The 26849-nt window shown below is 41.0% G+C and overlaps 1 protein-coding gene across 2 annotated transcripts in view; it reads left to right on the top strand.

Annotated features, from left to right (window-relative positions):
- The first annotated feature begins 3141 nt into the window (after positions 1–3141).
- The window catches only part of PHF20 (PHD finger protein 20), a 65713-nt gene continuing 42005 nt past the window's right edge, over positions 3142–26849 (top strand). For both annotated transcript variants that reach the window (XM_061631733.1, XM_061631732.1), the window contains exons 1-3: positions 3142–3297; positions 17775–17885; positions 26273–26444. In XM_061631733.1, coding sequence (XP_061487717.1) covers positions 17803–17885; positions 26273–26444 — 255 coding nt within the window. In that variant the 5' untranslated portion in view covers positions 3142–3297; positions 17775–17802. The remainder of the gene's footprint in view (positions 3298–17774; positions 17886–26272; positions 26445–26849) is intronic.

Raw genomic sequence — 26849 nt, 5'->3', positions numbered from 1 at the left:
AGGCAGCAGTGCTCATTATTACAGAATCTACCCAGTAAATGCTAATGCAAAACATAAATGGTTTTCAATTGTAAGTGTCTGAACCTTCAGTTCCTCTCATACTGAGCAGGATTACTATTGCAACAACACATATGCAAGTGTTCAGCATAAAGAAGGGGCAATGTGACACTAACATTTTTTTATGAGAGACGTTCTATCTCAGGTTATATTTCAAATCAGATTGGAAGAGCGGAGATAGGATATGTCCAAGACAATGCTAGGACATGCCTATGGATGATTGCTGTGTAATAGACACATTTGGGTGGTGATAAGATAATTTGGAATTGTTTTTAAGATGTCTAAGATTTTTTTAGATGTTTTTATTGTTTTATTGCTAGTTGTTTGCCACTCTGGGTTCCCTTAGGAGGAAGGGCAGGATATAAATCTGCTGCCCTGGGTTCCTACTGGGAGGAGGGCAGAATATAAATCTAATAAATAAATAAAATAATAAATAAATAAATAAATAAATAACAACAATAAAGTTGTGAAGTGGTTGAGTTTCAGCCTTGTACTGTATAATTTCAAATTATCTGATCTAGCATCAAAATGCAAGTGATCTGTGTGACTGAAGTGGCAAGAAATTGTAATATGAATAAATAAATTGTGAGGTCAAGAATAAATAAATTGTGAGGGGGAAGTTATTTGCATCCATGTTTCTTTTATGTTTCCGACTACTTTATACCCACTTTCCACAGCTAGATTTTGTTTGTTTGTGTTACATCACTCAGACTTTATTAATTTTTCCCCATGTACAAAAGAGACGTCCCTCATATACTGCATACCAGAAAATCCACTAAAATGAAGGAAAATTCTAATTTAACTTTGATGGGTATTGTCATACATTGAATACCAGATGATAAAACTTACAATGCAAAACCATCCATTTATGTAAAGTATTTTTACCCTCTTTCAGTTGAAAAACCAGAGTTGCTGATAGATAATTTAATAAAAAGGCACTCCCTCCCCTCAGGCTTATAAACTAAAAGGCATGTCATAAACGGAAAAGGATGGAGAGTGACGAGGAAAAAAGCAAATTCAGGCACCACTTCTTATAATGACCAGCTAGAACAGAAAGCAGTTAAAAGAGAGCTGGAGTCAAAAGGAGCTGATCTCTTTGCTGAGACAATGGAGCGGACCGTGCATCCCGCTCTCCCTCTGCTGCAGCCCAATCAAACAGCTGCTGCCAGGCGACGGCTGAGGAAGAGGAAGAGCCAAAGGCAGCTAGGCTCTCAGTAGAGCCAACAGAGCAGTCCCGCTTCCTTTCTCTCCATCTGCTTTGCAGCCTGATGGAATAGCTGCTGCTTGGTGACAGCTAGGGAAGAACCACGGGGGGGGGGTAGGCTTTTTCTGGGAAGTGGTCTTGAAATATAAAAAAGCTTACTTAAAAAAAAATTAATTGTACTGGAAGCGACAGAGACAATATTAAATTAAATATTCTGCTTTTATTTTTTAGACCACTTTCCAGAAAAAGTCCACAATTTGTACTAACAATCTGTAAACTGCTGGGTTTAAGAGGAAGAATGGAGGCAATGCAGACTATTGAATGTATTTTGAACATAGGGAAGTGGTAAAGCATTCTTTCCTTCCTAGGGGAGCTTGGAGTTTCAGGTAACAGAGAGCTAGAATTGTTTAAAAAACAACCACCAGGTAATGAAGAATAGGGGGCACAGTATACAGAATGAAGAGGTCAAAATTAGCACAATACAATTTTTGCATCCCCTAGTTTTTTCCACAACACCCTTTCTGCTGAGCCAGAGTAAAGGCTTCTGGAGCCACTCACCAAGGGGGAAGGGTAGAAAGGTTGTGACAAAAAGAAGGATTGGCTGTTAGCTAATATGGGCAAAGCATATACATAGGCAACAGCCTTATGATGACTCAGGCAGTGCATCTAGGGATCATTATTGTTTACTCTACCAGCTGGTGGCTCTCCAGGGTCTCAAGGAGGGGTCTTTCTTCAGCCTAGAACATGAGATCCATCCTTTTAGTTACAGACAGTAGTATAATTAGCAGGGTAGGCAAGGATGACACACCTCCACTTATTTCAGGTATCTCCTAGCGTGCCATGTGCCAATCTTCTGCATGTCAAATAAATAAGCTTTTTTGAAAGAGAAACCCACCAAATAAGCAAAGCAGAGGAAGAGGTAGGTTACAGTAGCATGCATGGTTAAGAATTAAACTGCAACTTTTATTTTCAAAAATTCAAACTCCCAGATCTCTCCAAATAGCAAGCAAGCTTTTGAGTCCATCAGAACTCTTAACCAGGTCAGAGGTTAAGCAAAGTTGGAGGAGTGAGATGAAACCTGGCTCCTTTGGGAGGAAGGGCAGGATATAATTTTATAATAAATAAATAAAGTCTGCATTGTTCAAATGTTTTATTGTTGTTGTGTAGTCTTTTGTTGTATCGTATCAGAAGAGGCATGGTTACAGCGGTTGTCCTGTAGAACGTTTGCACTTCAGAATTGCCCACTACATCACACTGGTTGTGGTTGCCATACAGTGAACCCAGGACCTGCTGTATACAAAGCACGTGCTTTACCACTGAACTGTATGTCTTGTTAACCAGCTACGAAGGCGGATCTGAGATTTTTTCAAAATGGCCTTAAAAGTGGTACATAATTTGTGGCTGTGTGAGGGGTCCCTGTCCCCAAAATATTTTGGGGACCAGTGTGGCAAAGTGGTTACAGCGTTGAACTATGTTCTGAGAATTCAAATCCCCAGTCGGCCATGAAGCTCATTGGTGACTTGGGCCAGTCTCTGCCTCTCAGCTATGTACGCCACCTTGAGCTCCTTGGAGGAAAGGCGGGGTATAAAGGCAATAAATAAAAATATTTGGTACAGTAGACTCAGCAGCTGTGCGCCCTTGCGAATAAAATGCATGCTTGTTGCCTGCGTTATGACTTCCTCTCACTGGCACCGTTGGCCCGTGGCGACTTTACACTGAACAACGAGGAAGCTGAAGTACGTTCTTGCTCCCAAGAGAATGGTACGGGTGACGGAGCGGAGACGACGAGGCTTGCGGTCACCTAGATTCTGCGCCGTGACCCCCTGCCTGCCGAAACCACGCCCCCTAGGCGTCTTCGCTCCTCCCACAGGAAGACCCTCCCCTCGCGGCGGGCAGGCGGGCGGGCTAGCGGCACCGCAGTCGTGGCGGCCATTTTGTGGCGCTGCTCCGTCGGCGGCGCTGGTCTGGTCACGGAGAGTGGAGCCCGAGTGAATAATTCGCCCCTCGGTCGCGCCTTTTCACCGGCGAAGCCTCCGGTAAGAACATGGCACTTTCTAAGTGGCCCCCTGGAGAGGACGTGGGGGAAGGAAGCCCAGCAGCGAACGCAAAGTGTTCCCGCCGCGGCCTTACAAAGGCGAAAAGGGGCGGGGACAAGTCGTGACTGTGTGGGAGTCCCGGGGTCCGTGTGGCGCCTCTTTCCTCTGTGCGGAGCCCGCGGACTTCCACACAGCGCCAGGGGTTCCGAGAGGCTCCCTCAGGAGGGGTCCCTCCTGGTGCGCCGGCCTCTTTCGCTGTTATTTGAGCTGCTTGTAGCGTCCCCGTGGGATTGGCGAGAGGTTGCCTGGGGGCCCCCATCAGGGTTCCTGTCTCTTGTGCAATGGGGTGGGTGGGTGTTGGCTCCGTCTTCTGCAAGCTGCTTTTAGGAGTGCTAGGTTTCCTCTCTGCACCATGCTTTCCACCCTCATTCCCTTTCGTCTGAAGCTGGTGACGCTGCCCAGCCTCCGTCAGCGGCAAGCCAAAAGAGCAGGCGCGCTTCTTTTTGGCAAAAAAAAATAAATGCCGTGTTTCTAGTGTGTTAATAACGTGACCTTGGTCATTGCAGTCGCATCAACCAAAGTGTCCATTCAGCCCTTTAAAGGTAAAATGTCGGGTTTAGATTGAGCCGCAGCTGCTTTTGATTTTTAAATATCATACAAACTTACGCTTTTCCGTAACAGAATTGGCGCGCGTAGTTTGTTTCATTCAACGCCCTAGATATAGTGAGCGTCTCGCAATAAGTGGGGGTTGTTTTTTAAAAAACGGAGATTGTTTTAGTGTCCGAAATAATTGGCACTTGGAGCGCAGAGACACGCTTGAAAATTGTTGCTTCTCCATGGGCAGAAATTAACTCTTGCAATAATGAATGATGATGATAAATTGCTGGGACCTGCGAGTGTGTATTATTTTCTTGACAGGCATAATGGGTGTTGCCAGTTACCTAACATTTGTTTTGCTAATTGCTTTCCCTCAGGGCTTATATTGTTTGAATAGGTCAGCGCTCTTAATGTTAGTTGCGGGTATGATGTTTGTAAGGCCGTTTGAGCAATGTGGTTCACTGAGCGCTAATACTGTGTATTTTTTACCTTATTGTGCCTATTGGAAAATAGGCTGGAGTGAATATTCTTGTATATTTATCTTGAAACTTAGATATATTTTTGTCTTCCACATAAATGGGCATATTCAATCTGCCAGGGAAAACCAAGGGAGAGGATGTGTTTTAACATCTTGTACAACATGTTGCCTGTGGAATCTGGGTAAATTCAGGAGGAAGACACAGATAGATAGATTCAGAAGAGCCTATTGGAGAGTTATCCAGAGTTCTTAGTAGATTAGAACTCATACATAACCTACTTGAAAGCTATGTTTTCTTTTCCATTCTTGTTAATGCTATTCTATTGTAACTAGATCTTTTTTACTTTGAAGATAAGATATCGGCATGCAGTTTCATTCTGGTAGGATGACAAACCTGTTCTGATGTAAATCAAACAGAGGAATGCCTTCTTCAGTGTTCCTAAAGAAAAAGAAGGAAAGAACATAAGGAAATTTAAATAAATGGCAAATAAATTGTTTAAAAAGAATGGTAGATAACCTTTTAAGCTAAAGTGCCACAGTACTTCAAGCCCAAAGCATGAAGTATTGGCGCTCTAGTGCATGCTACATTTATTATACATGCAATGTCTCTACAATGGTGTGGTCTCCTCTGACTCTACTAACCTCAGACGCTGGCAGTAATGCAGTACAGGAGAGGCAAGCAGAGTGTGAGAGGACCTGACAGTTTGCTGTAGCCAGGCTGGTGTACCTCCTGCTGCTGTCCAGATGTGCTATTGAACCCTTGCTGTTTGTTCTACTTCTGGCATGCATTCTCCTGACTGACCACATGGTCTAGTAAATATCTTCAAGGGAATATGCCAACATCACTGGTGAAATCCTTTTGCTTTATGTGATGAGTGGGAAAAAATCAGAGTAGCTGTGTTCGCAATAACCTCATTTATCCACTCAGTCCTTTAAGCTACTAATCATATAGTCTGAAGGAATTTGAGCAAGGGTTCTGACTCAGGGATAGGGTGTCTGTTTTGTATGCAGAAGGTCCCAGGTTCAATTCCTGGCATCACCAGTTAGGGCTGGGAATGTACCCTGTCCTGAAACCCTGGACAGTTGTTGCTAGTCGGTGTAGGCAATGCTCAGCTAGATAGACTGGTGGTATGATTCTGCATAAGCTAGCTTCATACGTTCCTATGGCATGCAGACTAAGCAGTTGAAGAGGAGGAAGAATGAGTAAACTAGTGGTTCTGGTAGGGAGCAAGTTTCAGTGGTTCAAGTGGGTTAGTAGCTGAAGTCAGTGGTTAAAGATACAAATGTAGCTTGTTCTCGAAATTATTTTATAAAGGCCTTGTGACTGATAAAAGCAGTCTTTAGTTTATTCCTCGAGTGTGGATGCAATTTTTTTATATGCTCCCTAGGGCATGCTGTATTCCAATTTAAACCTCAGCATCACACTGTAGCTACTCTCCTTTTTTGGGATTATATCAGTGGGCATACAGATTATATTGTGATCATCTCTAGTTAACCTAAATTCTCTTAGGTTTAAATCACCATGAATACTGGATGGACTGTTATGTTACTAAGGCCCAATGCAGAGATGATCTTGGCAATCCCCTACCATTGTGGGCTTGCAATTTATAAATGCGCACACCCTTTATATATGTTAAAATATGATATGCATGTATTTTGTATTAAGGTGTTAGTACTCACTTAGCTACCCCTAACAGCTGCAGCTTGCAAACTAACCTTAAGAGCAGCCCCACATTGAGTGCATTACAGTAATTCAGTTTTGAGGTTACCAACATATAGATCACTGTGGCTAGTAGTCTACGTCCAGGAACAGCTGCAGCTATTGCACCAGTCAAAGCTAGTGAAAGTCACTCCTAGCTACTATGGCCACTTGGGCCTCCAGTGACTGTGATAAATGTCCCCCAGATTTCACACCTGCTGTTCAGAGAGAGTGCAACCCCTATCCAGAGCAGGCAATCTATCCAATTCCCAAACATGGGAACCACTTGCCCACAAGGCCTCTGTTATATCAAGATTCAGCTTCCATTTATTGGACATCATCCATCACTGTGTCAATACAGACTTGGATATCCAGACCTGACTTGGTTGTAATGGAGAAATAGTGCTGGCTGTCATTTGCATACTGATGACACTAAACTCGCAAACCCCTGATGACCTCATATAAATGTTAACTCACATTGGAGGGAAGATGGTACACTGCTTCACCCCTAACTACCCGGGGACAAGATTATAGATGTGAAGGGCTGGAAAAATTCAGAAAAAAAGTTGCTCTCTTTTTCCCTCTGTTTTCACAGGCCTTCACATTTCTAGGCAAGATGTAGTTGTCCAGTGCCACCCTCTGGAACAGGTGGAGATGTGAAGGCCTGGGGGGAGGGGAATAGAAAGATTTGGAGGAAGTTAACTTTTTCCAAAACATCCCCCCCCCTGGAAAAATTGAACAATTTTGGACTATCCTATTTCACTCCAGGCAAACCTTCATTTTTTTAAGTCCATGATAAATATTATTTAAAAAGTAAATTCAGCTTGTAATTATTGTCTGAATAAACTGTACTGTTTTCCCCCCCATGGCTTCAAAATTTCCAGAAATTTCTAGGAGTGTGCCCTACAGGTAGTGAAACCACTGTAACACAGTGCCTCTCAATTCACTGAGCTGTTCAGTAAGGTACCATGGTTGATAGTACCAAAAGGCAGTGTGATATAGTGATTAGCAAGTTGGACTAGGGCCGTGAGACCAGGATTCAAATCTATACTTACCCATGAATCTCACTGGGTGACCTTTGGCTAGTTATGGTCTCTTTCCCTAATCTATATCATAGGGTTCTTTGGGGGATAAAATGGGAAGTGTACGTCATCTAGAGCTCCCTGGAGGAAAGGTGGAATATACATGCAATAATAAATAAATAAAAGCCATAAAAATTAGCAAGAAGCAACAGGGTTGCACCTCTTTATGAAAGTCAGTCATCAGGGTAACCAAGGCCAATTCAGTCCTGAGCACAGATTGGAATGAGTCCAGATAATCAGTTTTCTCTAAGAGCTGAACCGCTACCCTCCTCTCGAGCACCTTCCCTAAAAAGCAGGTATTTGCAACAGGGCAGTAGTTATCATTAACCTCTGGGTCCATGGTGAGTTACATGGTCAGCCAAATTGCTGCATGCATGTCGCTTACATCCTCAGACCTCAAAAGCTGAAACTGATCCCATAATACCAGGCTACATATCTGGACTCGTCGCAGCAGTGATGTCCAAATTGTCATGGATGTGAACAACTTTATCCTTTTAAGTGCATTGCAAACTTGTGATATCAATCTTCCTATACTCCATTTACTGGGATAGATGTTAATAAGCTCTGTTCCATACCTACTTAAGGATGCAACGGGGATGACAAAGTATACTTTCTTCACTGTCCTCATCTCCACACAGTAGGCACAATCATGTGCTTTATCATGTGCTTGGTTGCCTTCACAGTGATTCTTGCACCATATGTGCTCTAGCTGTCACGTGACCTGCTTCATTGTCTACAGCTCCCAGAATACCAAGGAGCAGTGCAGGCCCCATAGTGCTGGAGAGGGAACTCATGAATGTTGTGTGATCGGTTCCACACATCTCACTATTGTATAGCAAGGCTAGGGGCTCAACAGGACTGCCACCCCAGTCTGCCAGAAAATTTGGGCATTTGGAAGTCAAATTTATTTATTTATTTATCTATTTCTTTCTGTCTATCTTATCTATCCATCCATCCCATCCTTCCTCCCAGAAGTAGCTCAGGGCAGCAAACAAGAGACAAAACACTAAAAACCTCTTTAAAATAAAGCATCTTAAAAATAAAACATCTTTAAAAAAAAAACATATTTAAAGCAATTCCAAAATAGATGCAGAGTAGGATAAGGTTTCTATTTAACCGGCTTGTGGAAAGAGGGAGGTCTTCAATAGGTGGAAAAGATAATAGAGATGGTGCCTGTCTAATATTTTAGGGGAGGGAATTCCAAAGGGTGGGTCCCACAACACCAAAGGTCCACTTCCTATGTTGTGTGGAACAGACCTCCTGATAAGATGGTATCTGCAAGAGGCCCTCACCTGCAAAGCGCTGTGATCGACTGGGTATATATAAAGAGAATATATAAGGATTCCAGAAGTCTCTGGAGGTGAACCATCTTAATAGGTCCCTTACCTTTGCAGGGGGGAACTGCCATCTTCTGTTGTAAGACAAACCTCACTATAGGAAATAGTATGACCATAACAGTGGGATTATTTGAGCTCCTCCCCTCTTTTACTTCCAGACTATTCCTCCCATGTTCTGAGGCAAAGATTAAATTGAGGGTATGTTCTGCACAGTTAAAGATGTGCATGAATCCTCACCAAGTAATCAGACCAGCGTAACGAGGTCTAGGTAATAAAAAGAAATGCAGGAACAGAATCCAGGGACAAAAGCCAGGGAAACAGGAGGTAGGAACAGAGGAAGTAGGACTGCTATCTGCTAATTCATTGCCTGAAGGGGCAGTGTCACCTACAGAACCTCCATCTGTCTCCATGCCTGCTGCTACCAGTTGATAGGCATGAGGTAATCCCCTCGTCTGCCACTGCCTTGGCTCGACAGACACACACACACACACAGAGCAGGATGCACATTCTGATGGTGCCCCCTGCAAGAGCTCCTCAAGCTCCCTCCCCTCCTTCTGAGTTGTTCGGCAGGAGCTGGAATAGGCTATGGGGAGGGGCTGAATGATGACTAAGAGAGGAACGATGGGGTGATTGTTGTATAGGTGGGAGGGGGCTTTGGTTTTCCTCTTTAGTTTTAGTGATGGCCCATGTGCCTAGCTTCTCCTGCCTTAAAACGGGGCAAATAATTGTTGCTCTTGTGAAAAGAAGGTGTGTGAGCCACTCACACATGAACCCGTTCCCCTGCCTTCTCTGTGGAGCATGCAGCCTCTGGAGCCTTCAGGTGTCTCATCTTTCTCCACTCCTGAGCACATCTTCCTTCCAGCCCACACTGCATCCTCGACACAGAAGGGCCATTGTGTGTAAGGAGATGAGACTTGCTCACAAGGAAATTGGTGCAGAGGAGTTCTTTGTGGAGTGCTAGGACTATTGTGGAGTCAGTCTTGCTGAATTCAAAGGGATTTACTGCCATAAAAGGAAAGTGAGGGAGAATGGGTAAATGGAGGAAGGGGGGGAAAGGTGGATGGCAATCACAAAGCAGTTCTTTGTATGTCTACTCGGAAGTAGGTACCACTGAGTTCATTAGAATTTACTCCCATGTAAGCGTGCAAAGGATTGCAGTTTGTACTCAATTTCTTGGACAGGTTACTTGTATCTCTGTATCACCAGTTTGCCTTCCGTAGTAGTAAACTGTGATTGGCCATGCCCCCCCCCCCAGCAACCATGTTATGGCTGAAGACACTTTCTCAAGATTCCAAATATGCTGATGGACTGTGTTTGGGGACTCTTGGAGTAGATCATGAAAGCATACATCCTAACAGTAGCTGGTTGTTGAGGCAAGATCTGAAAACTAGACCTAGAACTACTAGAGATACTGACCAGGTTCATTAATTTCCTTTGAAGAATGAAACTAGCCTCTACTCTTTAAACATTTTTTTGCAGAATATGTGTATCAACTGGACAATAAATGATTGAAACACAGAAGGGGTGTTTGTATGTAAATAGAGGGAGGAGTTTATACAGAGCCGCCCCTAGGCAGTTGCCCCCGGCCCCATGCTTTGGGGGTCCCCGTGCGCACCGTGCTTGGTGATCTGCTTATGTCATAACCGCAACGTAAACAGATTTCATGACTGAGTCAAAGATATTGTCGTTGCCAGCCGGCTGAGCTTGTCAAGCAGCTGTGCACCACCGGCTGACAGGCTCTCTTTTCCCCCTCCTACATAGAATACCCGCAACCCCCACCTTGGCTCTTACCAAAGCCAGGGAAAAGATAAGGCCTGGCTCCTCTTGTCTTCAGTGGTTCTCTCAGGGTTAAGCAGAGTGAGTTCGGATTGCTAGAGGGGACACCCCCTCCTCCTCCTCCAAGCATGCCAAGGGAGAAGGTCGGAGGGTGGAGCGGGAACTACCTGACCCGCCTATTGTGGGAAAGCGGGCTTTGCATTTCTGCTCTCCCCCCTTGCCCCTCCCTCCATTAGGGGTGGTTTGGGAGACTCCCCTGGAATTCAGAGGAGCACTGGATGGAAAAGGGAGGAGGCCTGCGAAGAGCTCCAGATCAGAGGCGGAGCTTGTGTTGTCCATTGCAGGTGTCTCAATCCCTGCCATGCCCAGTTTGGAGAAAGGATCCGAAAATGCAGGAGTTAGAAAAAAGGGGGGAACCCCTCCCCTCCTCCTCCTCTGGATTATGGGAGGGTAGCCAGGTGCAAAAGAGGGCAGGGCTCCGTTGCCTTTCATAGTTGTGCATCATGAAACAGCAGAGTTGGAAGGGGCCTAGAAGGCCATCGAGTCCAACCCCCCTGCTCAATGCAGGAATCCAAATTAAAGCATCTCCAACAGGTGGCTATCCCGCTGCGGCATATTTTATATATTTTATAATAAATAGATACAGTAGGGCCCCGCTTCCCGGTGTTCTGCTAATGCGGTGGCTTTCCTCCCCTCTTTTAAAGCCGCTTTTGCGGCATTTTCACGTCATTATCGTGCGACACACCCCATTAAAGTCAATGGGGTTCCGCTTTACGGTGATTTCCGCTTTACGGTGGGGGTCCGGAACGGAACCCGCTGTATAAGCGGGGCCCTATTGTATATAGAGAAAGAATGTGGGGGGGCCCCAACTATGCTTTGCCCCGGGCCCCGCACATGCTAAGGGTGGGCCTGGGTTTATAAAGCATAGTTACAAGGCTGTAAATGATAGTACAAAATAAGATTTGCAGTACAGTAATACGAGAAGTATGCAAAGTTAGAGTCTATTTTAAGTCTGCGGTGAATACTGAGTTCCTTGGGAAAATCCTGTATTTCATTCTGAATTACTTGTCTCTCAGCCTCACTTCCATGTTTATAAAAATAATTAAGCAATGGTCTTCTTGATAAGGTTTTTGTGAATAATAACAAATATAATGTACTTGGTATGCTAAATGATAGGGAAAATATATTGGGCTAGGCCTATTAGTCTGCATTCAACATCAAAGCATGTTTTTGATGATGGTATATAAACCATTTTTAGATATACTTAAATGTTCCACTAAACATTATCCCAGGTGATTGCAGAGCTTTAGATGTATGTGTTGGCTGGTTTGGACATTGAAATAATTGAAGTTTGCTTAAATATTATATATTAAAAATGAAATTATGATTTTGATTAAAACTAGATCCATGCTGAAGGAGATTGCATGAGCCTGAAGCATCCTGCAGCTCATTTCCATCACAATAAAGAATTAGTCCATAACATTTTCAATACATTTAATATTCTCTTAAATATAATCAATACAATTCTCTATATATAAACAATGGATGTTTTATGTAGTTTAGAATACATTTCTCATCCCTAATCCTTTGGTAGATTTAGATTACGTTATTTAAAGGTAAATGACTTCATTTCAGGGAGGATTCTTTTATTTGCCTTCAAAGTTCCACTTCTGGATTTGAATTGGTGTATACCTGAAACCATTAATGCATTTGTCAGTTCAGGGCAGGATATAAGTCAAGAAAGATCTTTCCCAAAAATACTGTTTTGGGAATGCTGCTTATTTTTCTAGGAATGTTAAAATAATAGTAGTGATGGTCTTTATCCTTATGTAGCCATTGCCTTTTCTTACCTGCAGGTGTGTTTTTTAGCACAGCATGGCTGTGACTATCCACCTGCAAGGGATCCTAATTGTGTCAGGCATCATGGACATTTACCACTACTACTTTGGATTGACCATTCCTGATGGGGGCATGCAAATTGCGGGGGGGGTGAACTGGGTGAGATTTTATTTGTTCTTGCTGCTGCTGATGGTATAATGCACAACACGTCACCACTTGAGTATTTATTATTGTAACTATTACTTGAAACAATGTTTCTCAAACTTCTTGAATTGTGCTGTGTAGCTCCGTAATCCAATGCCAGAAATAGGTTCTACAAGTGAGTATGTGCAGAATCTCATACATAGTTATACTCATCCTGTTGCTTCATGCAAGGATTTATGGACTGTAATACTAATCAAACACTGCCATTAGAAGAGGATAGTCTTCTAAAAGCACCAGTTCTATCCTAGCAAACCTTGTTCTCAGATAAAGTTGGTATGATGATGTAGCGGAGATGCAGTTACTCTCTCAAACCTAGTATGAATCCCTGTATGTTGTCTGCTAGAAGGCATTCAGCCCACAAACCCAGGCTAATGAAAGGAGGAAGATTCCACATTCTCCATGATATTATCTTGCCTTTGAACTTCATACCCCTTTCCAGTGTTGTGTCTGTTCCACTGTCCAGTTTGAGAACCACTGATATACTAGTAAAACAGAAATGTAAAAATTGATTAAATCAAAATATGTTATGTGTACTGTAGGCTACATCTGCTTGTTTTCGTACCCAAGCTCAACTGTTCTTACGTGATTTGGTAATTGAAGTTGCTTCAGTTACTAAAAGACTGGATGTTTTTTAACTGGCAGAGTATTGTTTACAGTTACCATGTGACCATAGCTTCTGCAAATTTCTAAAGTTCTGCATTACTGATAAATACTTTACCAATTACTCTGTTAGCAGTTCCACAAAGTTCTTATATTTGGACTGTCCTGTAATATCTGTTCATTTGTCCCAGCTCCATCTTGTGTCCCAGAATATATCTTACAGACAGCATCCATCAGAAAAGAGACTGTATATGCATAAACTGACAAAAGACAACCATTGCAATAGAACAATATATATTAGACTGATATATCATTAGGCATGTATATTAGAAAATGCATACAGCAAGACACATAATGTAAACTCTTCAGTGACAAAATGGCAGAGTGGGTGGGAATGGAGGCATGGAGAAACATTGTACTGTGATTCATTAACAGCCACAAATTTTAGTCAAGCTTGAAAATATCCACTTTCATACAGTAGTACTAAGCACAGTTAATGTTAATGGCATAACAAAGTTCCTTCATAACTACACTTAAGACTTTGTTTGTAAACTATGGTCAGGATTCATCGTGACAATTATTAGTACAAATGCAATACTAAGCTACAATTAAGCCAAGAAGGGAGAGGAGAACTTACACCAAAAAAAGCAGGAAGTAGAGGATAGGTTGTATATTCCCAAGGCTGGCTCACTGCAAACTGCAATTTAGGCAGCCAGCTAGTGTCTGCACTAGGCCCCACAGTGAAATGAATAAATTAACAGGTACAGTTAAGATGGATAATAATAGTGTGATTTTCTCTTTGTGGTTTCTTTAAATCTGTTATAGTGAGATATCATATCTGGTGGAAAAGTGTGTGTGTATTAAGTTCATTTTGTGCATACTGTCAGAAACGTGGTCAGTGATCTGAAAAGCTCAGCAGTCCAATGTTTATTTAATGTTTTTCTACTTGTTAAATGTAGACCTGTTGAGAAAAAAGTTTGTTTGAGAGGAACTTTGTACAGTGAGAACCACTTAAGAATGAGAGATCACAAATCTTAAGCATATTGTGCCCAATGCATGAGGATTTAACACACAGTTCCATTCACATAGATGATTTAAAATGTATTCAGGCTCTTTCCTCCATTCACATAGATGATTTAAAATGTATTCAGGCTCTTTCCTCCATTCACTTGGAAAGCCTGTACATAGCTGTATTCCGCAGATGAGGTGACATGGTCCCTTTGTCAACTATTGGATTAGCTGCTTTGGCAGAGAGACTGAGAAGGGGACTTGGGAGAGCTGAGAATATGACTTTTTATACTTCTTGTGTAGCTAATAGCCATTACTAGAGGCCTGCTTGACAGTTTTTGTTACTACAGTTGTTCTTGCTAACAGCACTTGTTAGGCCTAGAGATTTAAGCAGATACTTGTTTGGCCTAACCAGAAGTTTGTCAGTAACCTCCCCTGATCCAAAAAGAGAACAGAATGGACTGATATTCTGGTCACCTCTTTTCCTCTGACATGAACTTTGCTCTTTCCCCTGCCTTGTCATAGCTTCTCTATCCCCTCCATGCATTTTTCACAGGTGGAGAGCTGGGCTAAGCTGCTGTGTTATCTCAACACCCTCTGGGCGCAGACTCCAGGTACATCGCAGGGCAAGACTGCCCTCCTTCTGTGTTGTATATTGAAGGCATAGCATTCAGGGAGAAACTGCTTGTTATGCGAAGAGAGGTGTGGGAAGTTATACCTTGTATAGCTGCCTAATAGTCTTGTTGTGTTTCCTGACTAGGAAATATAGAAAGATACCCTGTTGCTGTTGACTGGGACTAGTTGCCAACATCTTGTGATGCAAGCTTAGCTCCAAGTTTGTTCTGCTTTAAATCTTGATCCTTTATGTCAGAAGAGTGAGCTGCTTGGATATAGATGTCTCATTCCAGCTCTGACTCTGGAGTGCTGTGTTCAGCTGTGGCACCATTGGCCATTACTTTCATACAGCTTAGATAGTTTGCTATGTAGGGTGGTAGCTATTATACGTGAGTGGCAAGGTGCAAGTCCAACAGACAGACTGAAATATTATAAAATTATGCAATCTTGCATTGAAGCTTTCATACTTTTTACCTGATAAAACATTGTTTTTACCAAAATGTTAACTGGCAGACTAATTGTACCAAGGGAAGAATCTAATCAAGGCCAGATTTTCACCAGTAGCAAGCTACACAGGGGGAGAAACATTAGCAGTGTTATTGTTTTGGTCTGTTAATCTATTTTTGCCTAAAGTGAGAACAATTTACATTCAATAAACATATATTTGGTTGCGTCTCTGCCGCTCTGGGCTTGAACTGGGAGGAAGAACTGGGAGGAAGGGCACTCTGACAAGGTGTGCCTGGTGCCAGCACTTACCTTTTCAGCACCAGGTCAAGACTTTCCTCTTCTCCCAGGCATTTTAGCATGTGTTTTTAATTTTTTTTAAAAAAAATTAAATTGTGTTTTTAAATTGTTTTTGTGTTTTTAAATTTGTATATTTGTTTTTAATGTTTTTAATTGCTGCAAACCGCCCAGAGAGCTTTGGCTATGGGGTGGCATATATACGTGTGTGTGTTTGTGTGTATGTATATGTAGGCCTTAGGTAGGGGTTCAATTTTGGAAGTTTATGGAAGTCTATTTCTCTTTGATTGTGCAGCTGTTTGGGAGAAGAGGGTGGCTTTCTTTTTCATGTACCTAATTCCTCAACGTATATTTTAGTTCCCCTAAGTCTCGGTGGCTAATTAGATTTGAAGAGAAAGGTAAGCAGGACAGGGTTTGCATTGCATTTAAGGTGGGAGATGTGTTGCTACTCCTCTATTGTATTAGGACTGTCTCTGCTCAGAGGCGTCCACAAATTTGTTCACCGTGGTGCCTGTCCTGTTGCTGGTATGCATGACAAGAGGACCCTGAGCCTTCCTCTCTACTTTGTCCATGTGTTGAACTGTACTTGGAAGCACAGCACAGCTATGGGGAAGCTCCCTGCCAGTTAAGCTCCAAGTTGAAGAAGAAGGCTGGAGCTATTTTGGTGCTGGGCTGTAGCAGCAATCAAGTCCTGGTTCCCTTCCCCATCTCCACTTCAGAGCTGGGGGGGGCAGGGGGAATGGTCCCTACAGTTGTCTTGGGTTTCCAGGGTCGTCTGTGGCTGTAAAGGCTAGCACAGCTGTGGGGATAATCCCCCACCTCCCCCTTTAGTTCTAAACTTGGAGCTCTGGAGGGAAAAGCAGATGGTTCCTGATCTTGTAGAAGTACAAGGTGAGATCAGGGGCAAGGGATTGAAGTCAATGCATGAGTGGAACAATTTCCACTTATGCAGCAGAATTTCACCTCCCTTTCCTCCCCCTGCATCTCCCAAATCTGCTTTGGGGGTTCTCCCAGCCTTCTGTAGCAGATTGGGGGGGGTGAAGAAAGGGATGGGACATTTCATTGCATGAGTAATCCTTTCTACTCATGCAGTGGCTTCATTGGATTCAATCCAAGGGGTTTGGGAGGCTCCTGGTATCTTCAAATTTTGACTTGGCTATCAAATTTTGGCTCGTCTGTGTCTGTATAAGATTTATTATTGTAGTCCAATTATCTTATTGTTGATAGTGCCAGAGATAAACCAGCATGTTTGAAGCATTTTTAAAATGCCGACTGCTTCTTGGATCACATTTCTCAAACCTCATATTTTGGCAGAAAATTGCAGTTTACTTCACCAGTGTATTTTAAAATGTTTTGAGCTGTACGTAAAACCAAGAACTGAACCTAAAAACAACTCTCTAAGACTGACAAAACTCTAGAGGTAAACATGTTTCTGTTATAGAAAAAAAAGGAAACCTTTTAGACAAAGAAGGTGTTGTGAGTTTCATTGTAATATTTAAAACAAGCCATTGAGAATCACCACGTTGAGACTGTTTCATTTTGCAGATGATTTCATATCTCAGATCAGTGATGTGCAAATATCCAGGGGTGTGTGTTTTTACCACTGTTCAGTAATTCGAGTCCTATGTGCAGGTGGTTCATAGATCACCAAACAACATTAACAAAATTGTAGCAGTGAAATAGAAATAAAAGATGCAAGTGTAATAACAAAAGTGTTACAGAGGAGTTATTATATTTAACTCTATACATCAGATTACCATAATACTTAGTCATGTCTTTAGCTCACAAAGTTCTCCATAATACACCATATCATAAGAGTACTGTATAAATGCTAACACTGTTCTAAAAGAAAATATTGCTCTGAAGTGCTACATGTCTATAATCTTGTAGGTTTGAGATTAAGGACCACTTCAGATAATAGCTCTATTTGAATGGTAGTTGAAATCATCTGTGCATGATGTGTGGTCCATATGGCAAGGTATTACTTTGTATATTTTACTAAAGAAGCCATTTAGATGGGGCAATCCAGTTAGTAAGCAACTACATGCAAAATGGCTTGTTACGTGGCAATAACACAAAAAACTGTCCAAATGGTGGCCATAGCACATGAAACAAATCGTAGACAGATAGTACTACCAGCAACAGCGTCCTACAAAACTACTTGTACTGAATAATCAATAAGAATTTAATTTGAACAGCATTACAGATATTTTGGACCCTGGATACTGGAGGAAGCCTGTCGACAAGGATGCTGACTCCATAGCACACCCATTTGTTCCTCTTAGGCTACCGAAGCCGTTTTATTGAAATTTGAGGTATACAAAGCCAGTCTTTGTAATCACGAGACCATGTACTAAAGGACACTCTTTTCAACATGCAATCTAAAGAATGCAAAGGAAACTTTCGTAATTGAAACATTGGAATATGAATTATTTTGACTAATTCGACAGATTAGCAATTGACTCGGGTTCTGGTGATTGATATTTAATTGCATTTTTCAGGGGAATAAAAGCAGCGGCTTATAACAAAATGAGAAAACATCCACCAAACAGAAGAGGTATCAGCTTTGAAGTGGGAGCCCAGTTGGAAGCCCGAGACAGATTAAAAAACTGGTATTTCTTATTTCATGATAAAACTTGGATACATTTTTGTGATGCTGTCACATTGTGCTTACAAACAGGGAGTCAAACCAACAAACTTTCCAGTTCAGGTCTGGTTCTGATTCAGCTGTGATCAGACCAGTAGCATTTTAGTAACTGGTTCAGAGCATCTGAACCAACTGGTTTTGTTCTACTTCATATGGGAAAGCTTAAATAGTGATTTACATATATGATAAGATGATTAGTATCAAACTTATAATTATCCTAATGTTAGTACTAATGTTTAAACATATTTTATATACTTATCTTTAAGTCAAGTTTAGAAAAAAGTTCCAAAAACCTCAAAGGTTTAGTTCAGGTGTAATGGTACTGTGCACTGAGCTTGGTGTTCCTGCTTTCCCATCCCTTCTCTTGCATACCTGGCTTGAGAAGAAATGTCATGGTTAATTCACAGTCTGTGTAACATCTGAACCAGAAAATTGTGGTTTAATCTCTGTGTGCAAGCCATATTGGCTGCCTTTGTACATAATACTAAATCATGGTTTATCCATACTTTGTACACTAGCTGGAATGAGCCAGACCAAAGGCTCAGACTCCTGCACTTCCCTCTCCTAATCTTCATTGACTAGGAAAATGACTTTGGCCAGGAGGATTTTGCCAGCATTTACCTTCATGTTTTGTAATCTTGGCTTGCCCTTGTGTGTGACCTAGGGATCTGTTTTATTACAAACTGATCAGTTTCAAAAGCAAACCAACTTTCAAACAAGCTGGATTGCTTGACTAGCCAGAGTTTGTGATAAACCACATCCCCTAGTGTCCACTTATCTGTGAAAGTGAAATGTTGGCAAAAGTCCTGGCTGTGCATGGGGACTGAGGAAACACTGAAGCTGAGGCTTTGCTCAGGGTAATTTCAGCTTTTGCATGTAAAACCTTGGTTTAGCGTTGCATACATATGTAGCCAATATGTCTGAGCCAGGTCTGATATTACAGAAACTGGCTGAGAATTACAGCTTGAGAGAGTCACTTTACAGTGCTCAGAAATACTCTTTTCCTCTTTATTCTGCTTCTAGGCTATTTAGTCGGCTTATAGTGAAATGAATATTTAAAAAACACAGATTTACATCCTGCTTGCCACAGAAGCCTAAACAAAACCAGTGCGTAGAACAATTCTTCCAAATGTTACTTTTCTGAGTTCATTAGTCATTCATTATTCATTGTGTTATCTTTTCAGTTTTTTAGTCAAATACTTATTCTAAAGTTAGCATCCTGCACCGTTTCTCTGATTGTGTTCTCATTCTTGTTCGATGAGTGATGTGGGACAGAAAACTTTCTGTAATGGAAAATTTTCCACTGGTATGTTTTTCCACAGTATTTTTTTTTCCATTTCTAAATCTGGCTTGTTTCAGAAGATTAATTTGTAACATAATGGATGGATAAAATACTAGTCAAAATGGGTGGTCCTGAAGTTGTAATTGTCATGTTATAGGGGACTGCCCCTAGAAGTGCACATGCATATATAATAGAAGGCATAGCACTGAACATGCTAAAATTTAGTATGTGAACAATTTTCAGCACCTTCATTTTATCCCTTAAAATCTAAACAAATGTATCCTGTTGAATTGTCATGTCTTAAAATATTTATAAGTATTCCAATAAAAATAGTTTCCAAGGAAAGCTTTGCATTTGTATAAATATAACAACAAATATTTCAGTTTGAATACTTTTGGCTATTCAGAAAATGAGATATTTATACAGCACATAGTATTAACATGGCATGTTTAATAAAAAATATAAATTTATTTATTTAATAAAATGTATATACTGCTTGAATGTAAAGACCTCTAAGTGGTTTACAAAAAACATTAAAATTAAAAGTAAAACAGTTAAAAACAAATATTTTGAACATTAAAATAGCTACTAACTAAAAAGATTAAAATAGATCAACATCTATGTATCTGGAAAGGCTTGCCTAAACAAAAAAGTTTTAAGCAGATGCAGAAAGAAATACAGCAAAGGTGCCTGCTTGATGTCAATTTGCATTTGTAGTAATTTTGTTTATTAAACATGTCAGGCTAAATCAGATCCCAGTTGATCTAACTTTCCAGACACTCAGCATCACCAGATTCAACACATACAAATTACGATAAGATTCTGTTCCATCCTTTGTACAAGATAATGATTCAATCAGGTTTTCAGGGTTTTTTTAAAAAAAAGGTTTCGGTTTGACTCCCTGGCATAAATTTGTTTTTATCTCAAATGTTCATGTAGCATGTACTGATTTTGCTGCCATCATTTAATGTATGCTGATCTATAGGTGCAATCCTGTACATGTCTACTCAGAAGTAAGTCCCATTGAGCGCAATGGTGCTTACTCCCAGGTAAGTAGGTATAGGATTGCAGCCTTGGTGTTCAACTGTTGTGAAGTTAGTACAGAGTTCAGCCTGAGATTCCTGCACTAAGAATACACAGCTATTCTTTCTTCTGAAGTTGTATAATTGATGGAGGGTTCATAACTTGTTAATAGAACATACATATTTTGCGTGCAGAAACACCCTAGATTCAGGACGTGACATCTCATGTCCATTCAGAGTAGGCAATACTGGACTACATAGACAGGTAGTCTAATCTGGTATAAGGCAACTATGAGACAGTCGCCTTCTCCTTTTTACCATTTTAATTACTCTTTATCAGAGTATTATTGTGAGCCTTTGAGGTGCCAAATGCTGGAGAGCTAGGACGAGAGACACTGAAATAGGCATTTGAGTCAACAAGTTATACTTTGGGGATTTCCTCCTCCCAGGGTATCCTGCTCATTCCCTAAGATCAGAAGGAGATGCTCTTCTCAGTGCCTTGCCTGGAGCAGAAGTACAGCTGGTAACACAAGAGAAGGGGACTTCTCAGTGGCTGAACTCAAATCATGGAATGTTTTACCCTGTGAAGTGTGGTTGGCCCCCTTGCTGTTTTTTGTTTGTTTTGTCAGCTGTTGAAGACCTTTTTATTCTGGCAGGTTTTTAGTTTATGAGGCAGGCAATGTTTTTGTGATTTGTAAAGTTGACCCTAACCTTTTAAATTATTATTTTATATTGTTTTTATGGAATCATAATTGTATATGTTGTAAACTGCTGTGTGTGGTGTATTTACAGAAGAAAGATTATACATGCGCTAATAAGTTAATTATAGAAACCAAAGAACAATATGGTTCCCACACACACTTGAGATCCTTTCTCTTCAGTAGTCCTGCACCTTGAAATGAAGTGTCAAATAACTGAAATAAAAACATATTCTGGTGATAAGGAATGCTTTGAAAGGAGGTGAACTAATACTTTTCCATGCTGACCTTACAAAAGCTAAGAGAAGAACATCATTTTGTATTATCCAGAGTTGATAGTTGCTGCCTGGTAGAGAATGTCTCAACAAGACCAGGAGCAGAACTCTTGTTTTATGTTATATGAGTAGGGAATGGTAGAAAGTTTGCTTTTTGAAATGTCATCTGGAGGGAAACCATGTATAGGAAAAAAGAGAAACAAGTTTTTGAGAGAATAAGCTGAATCCTGATGCCGTAGAACACTAAATACTAGACTTCTGTATGGAAATGCCGGCTACACATCTCATTCTTAATAGCCCCCGCTCTCTCGGGTTACTGTATTATGGAAACATGCTTACATGAGAACTTGTTTTGGTTATAGGCTGGTAGATTAAGGTTATAGCAAATAATATATCTACAAAGCTACATTTCAGACAATTTGAGGTCTGCCTGAGCAGGTTTAGGATGGGTAGTCCTGACACAGGCTTTATGAAAAAACATTTTAATGAATTAGTGCCTCTTGTTAATATATAATTCCTGAGAAGATGGATGAAACTGGCCTCTTTCTTTAATTGCAAAGAAAGCAATGTGATCACTGAAGGAAATAATGTAGTAAAGCTTTGAATTTATTTTACTGATCATCGACCCAAACCAAGGGCTCCTAATACGATAAGGAGTTCTGATGTGCATTTGGGTCTTCTGTGTAAGCAAGTGAGTCCCCATTGCATAACAGTGGTCACAGTATTGAAGTTAATGAGGAAACCTACTTGTTGAGTCCATATGAGTGGATTAGAGCCTGTGTTAATTTTATCTGTTCTTGCTGCCTGTATGCTGCTTACCTTTTCATTTGTCCGTTAAAATGTATGAACAACTTGAAATAGCATACCAAACAATTAATTATAGTTGTTTTCTTGACAGTAGGCTGTATAAAAATAAACACTTCATTGCACATAATGTGCAAGTAAAAAACCACTGAATTGTGAGAGAAAATTGTAGCTTGGTAAGCAGATGCTGGTGTTATGTCATTCTACTGGGAAGTATGGATGGGGCTGTGTAAAAATCACTATATTTGACATAACCCTGATTGTTTTCAACAACAAGGCATTTTTGGAACAGTGACAACACAGCAAGTATTGGACTACATGATAATTGGGAAGGTGGGGGTGTATTGCCAGTGTTATGTTATATAGCATCCTCAGCTCTCCTTGTCTAAATGTGAGTTTATATGCAAAGTAGAGGTTCTAGGTTTGAAAAAGAAAATTGTAAACTTAGGTAGCAAAAATAATTATAAAATACAGTAGGGCCCCGCTTCTTGGCACGCCGCTTTTTGGTGTTCTGCTAATATGGCGCCAGTGGGGCGATCAGCTGGAGGAGGGGCTGGAGCTCCCCGCACTCCAGCTGATTGTGCCGGAGGAGGGGAAGATCAGCTGTAGCGTGCTACACCTGATCTCTTCTGGTGCGATCAGACTCCCCCGCTTGAGCTGATTGTGCCGGAGGAGAGGAAGATCAGCTGTAGCGTGCTACACCTGATCTCTTCTGGCGCGATCAGACTCCCCCGCTTGAGCTGATTGTGCCGGAGGAGAGGAAGATCAGCTGTAGTGTGCTACACCTGATCTCTTCTGGCGCGATCAGACTCCCGCACTCCAGCTGATCGCGCCGGAACGTGCTACAGCTGATCTTCTGCTCTTCTGGCGTGATCAGACTCCCGCTCGAGCTGATCGCACCCGAGGAGGGGAAGATCTGATCATCTCCTCCTCTCTTGCGATCAGCGGGTTAGGTTCCAGACCCCCGTGCTACAGCTGATATGCTTTTCGGCGGGGTCTGGAACCTAACCTGCCATATGAGTGGGGCCCTACTGTATTTAGGCTTCTGTAAGGCATACCAATATCAAAGCAATTTTTCAAGGGAAATGTTCCAAAACGCTTAGTCTAGACAGTTTTATACTTTTAGTGATTTTAATTAATTAATTTTTTATATATTCAGTAATAAATAGTTATGATAGAATAGAACCAGTTTATATAATGAGATGCTGAGCAAGAAGTGAGGTTGTATCATGCTGCACTGGTGATTTTTTTAAAAACATTGCCTAATGTGTGCAGTCAGGAGTTTAAAGATGTTGAAAACTTGGGTTGGAAAGAATTCTGGGAAACATTTTATTATTTATTTAGAATATTTCTAAACCATGTTTCCATCCAAAGCATGGATTCCAGGATGGAGTACAAACACAAAAATCATACATTATTTGTGTCCCAAGCCATTATGGGCTTTTAAGGTAAGCAACAGCACTTTAATTGTGCTTGGAAATGAATGGAATTGGACTGCGTTCAAGTCGACCCCGACTTATGGGTGACTCTTTGAATAGGGTTTTCATGGTTAGTGGAATTCAGAGGTGGGTTCCCACTGCCTTCCTCTGACGCTGAGAGGCAGTGACTGGCCCAAGGTCACCCAATGAGCTTCATGGCTGGGTGGGGATTTGAACCATGGTCTCCCAGGTCGTAATCCAACACTCTAACCACTACGCCACACTGGCTCTCTGGAAATGAATAAGCAGTCAATTATACAGAGTATGACTCCACCTAGGTAAATTAGTCAGAACTCTAGCAGTTCTGTACTAGTTGCAGTTTAGAAACTATCTTTGGGAACAGCCCCATGCATAATGTATCATAGTAAAATATGTTTTGTATCTAAAAAGAATGAGATGCAAAATTAAATGTAAGCAGACTCGAAAGAAGTTTAAGATGAAGGTAACCAATATAATGCCCCCGAGATGCTTTTTGACTCCAATTTTCATCATAGCTAACTGGCTGGGGCTGAGTTGTAGACCATTGGCATCTGGAGGACATCACATTGGCTATCCCTGGTTTAAGACATTTGAGTCTGATCTAATATGCATCCTTTTGAATATTTAATCAAAATATTTAATCCATTTTGTCTTCTATTAAGTTGCTACTCATCCAGAAACAAGATGAAACTGTTGCTATAGAAAAATACAGGTTGGGTGTATGAAATAGATTCAGTTCAGAAGTATTCACTGGTATGTTAGAGGAGAGAAGTTGGATTACTAGTATTAGTTTTAAACTACTATGTTTTAAGTGCACAAGAACTGGAGCCCTTAAATTGAGAATGACTGGAGAATATAGCTGATATGATATTGCATACAGTTCTGTTGTTGGAAGCTGACACGTGGGGAGTATCCTTGCTATTGGGTCCAACTTAGGGAGACTTCTAGCATAGCGATGCAAAAGCAGGTAACTGGTGGTAAGCAGAACGATCAAGAAACAGCATAAATGAGTTGGTATTGCTAACTAGTGGTGAATAGCTTTTTTGCTGTACTCTGGAAGTATATTACCTCAACCTGCTCCCTCCAGATGTTGTTGGTCTATAACTCCCATTAACTCTGACCATTGGCCAAGCTGGCTGAGGCTGTTGAAAGTTGTAATCTAAAACATCTGGAGGACAGTAGGTTGGAGAAGGCTGCTCTGATACTGATAAGTAGTAGAGGATTTGTGGTGCTCAGAATACTTTTTTAAAAATTCCTAATTAGGGGGGCAGGAGGATTAATCTTGCAGTATCTCAAAGTAGGAGTATGCTTTTATTTATTTTGTTTGGTGCCATTACATACGGCTCATATGATATAGGCTTTCTGGGCAATTTCACAAGTTTTTAACAAGATCTTTCCTAAATTTTAATGTAATTGCAATTGCAATCTGTTATATAGTACAGTGAAATAATATCTTCACGTGCCATTTTGGTCTTTGCCTTTAGACTAAATAATTTAAATATATAGGATTTGAACATCATGAATTAGGCCAGCTCCCTGCTGAAGCTAAGCAGGTCTGGTCAGTGCCTGGATGGGAGACCACTTAGAAACCATATGTAAGCCGCCTTGCGTTTCTATCATGAAAAGAAAGGCAGAGGTATAAATTAAATAAATAAATAAATAAATAGTAGCTTGATGCCATGAGAGATCAGTTGTGCTTCAGAGAGGTTGCCATCTTGCTTCCTTTGGTGAACGTTCTCCACTTGTTGTCCATCCTCCCAATTTGTTCTGAACAATCTTCCACTTTGACATGAAAAATTGCCTAAACAACCTCTAAGCAAAGGTGGTTTTGCTTGTCTTATCTGATATCAGGAGAGGATAATGAAAACTTTCTCTGCTTGGAGATGAATCTGATCAACATGATTTGTTGGAAAGGATCTTGCTCCAAAATAATCAGGAGGAACTGATTATTCTCCATGACAAGAACATATTCCTGAGGGATTACTTCTCAGTTTCTGAATCCACATGATTTTTGCACTGCTGGAAAATTCCCCAGTTAGTATGTCTTACAAGATTAAGCTCATGGTCGTCACTTTTACAGCAACCTTTATACAAAAGTTAGATTAAGTTATTGTGGATGGTTCTCTATCCTCTCCTATCCCCTCCAGCCCCCTTGTCGTCGTCCCCAAATCTAAGCAAGTTTGGTGCTTCTGCAGTCTGTTTTGTTAGTCATCAGGCACAATCAGATATCACCCACTGTTAACAGCAGTGTCAATTAGTGGTGCTGACAAAGAACATTGCTGTTGTCATCACCCTAAGGACACTAAGCATATATTCTTGGGTCCTCTTGTGGTTCTTGAAATTTTGAAATTTCCTATCACAGTCTGTTGATGGCAAGATTATTTAGTTAGACATTAGTTATGATTAAAAGTGCAAGGCCTGTTCAGCAAAAGCACAGATAAAATCATTAGTGGAAACAGCATGAGTTGAATCATTAGTGGAAACAGCACGAGTTAAGAATTCATAAGGCACTACCGTAAGCATGTAAACTATGTGTCAGCAATCTTTAAATATGATTTCAGGTGCTTATCATATTTGCTAGGTTGTAATCTAGAAAAAGGAAAACATAATTTCTCATTATTTTTTTAAAGATAGCAATATGAAATTGATCACAAAAAAGGTGGAAAATAAAGCCGTTTGTATATCACATATGTTAATAGCAGAAGCAAACACTGTTATCAAAGTGTATGACTTTGTAATGTAGTTAGTCATTTTCAAGACATTATTCACATTTTTTCTTGGCAGGAATATTTTAAATTAACTTTCTTTGCATAGGTATCCAGCTCACATTGAAGAAATTGATTATGAGGAAGGAAAAGTGTTAATTCATTTTAAACGCTGGAATCATCGCTATGATGAATGGTTTTGTTGGGACAGTCCTTATTTGCGTCCTTTAGAAAAAATACAGTTAAGAAAGGAAGGATTACACGACGATGAAGGATCTTCTGTAAGTAAAAACCTAAGTTAAACCTTGAAGCTAACACAACTCTTTACAACCTATGAATATAGGTTGAATTGCTAAATATAGTTGGTGTAATTAAAAATGACAATTTGTATTTCATTGATTCTTAGCTGGGGTTGGGTAAGGGGATAAATGTGCTAACCTTGGTCAACATTGCCTTTGATATTGTTTGTTGCTGTAAGGCAAGGGTGGGGCCTAATTTGCCACCCTGGGCTCCTGCTGGGAGGAAGGGCGGGACATAAATCAAATAATAAATAAATAATTGGGCCTGGCGAGCCATACCAACCTGCCTCACAGCTATGTGACATCATATGTGGGGCAGGTAAGGATATGAGTCCAGCTGAACAGTCGGGAACTTAAAGTGAGTTTCCAATTGTTTCTTTGCAGCCA

This window comes from Rhineura floridana, chromosome 6 (genome assembly GCF_030035675.1).
Source record: "Rhineura floridana isolate rRhiFlo1 chromosome 6, rRhiFlo1.hap2, whole genome shotgun sequence".
In the NCBI taxonomy this organism is placed as follows: domain Eukaryota; kingdom Metazoa; phylum Chordata; class Lepidosauria; order Squamata; family Rhineuridae; genus Rhineura; species Rhineura floridana.
Note: the sequence above shows the minus strand (reverse complement) of the source record. Positions and strands in the feature narration are given on the sequence as shown.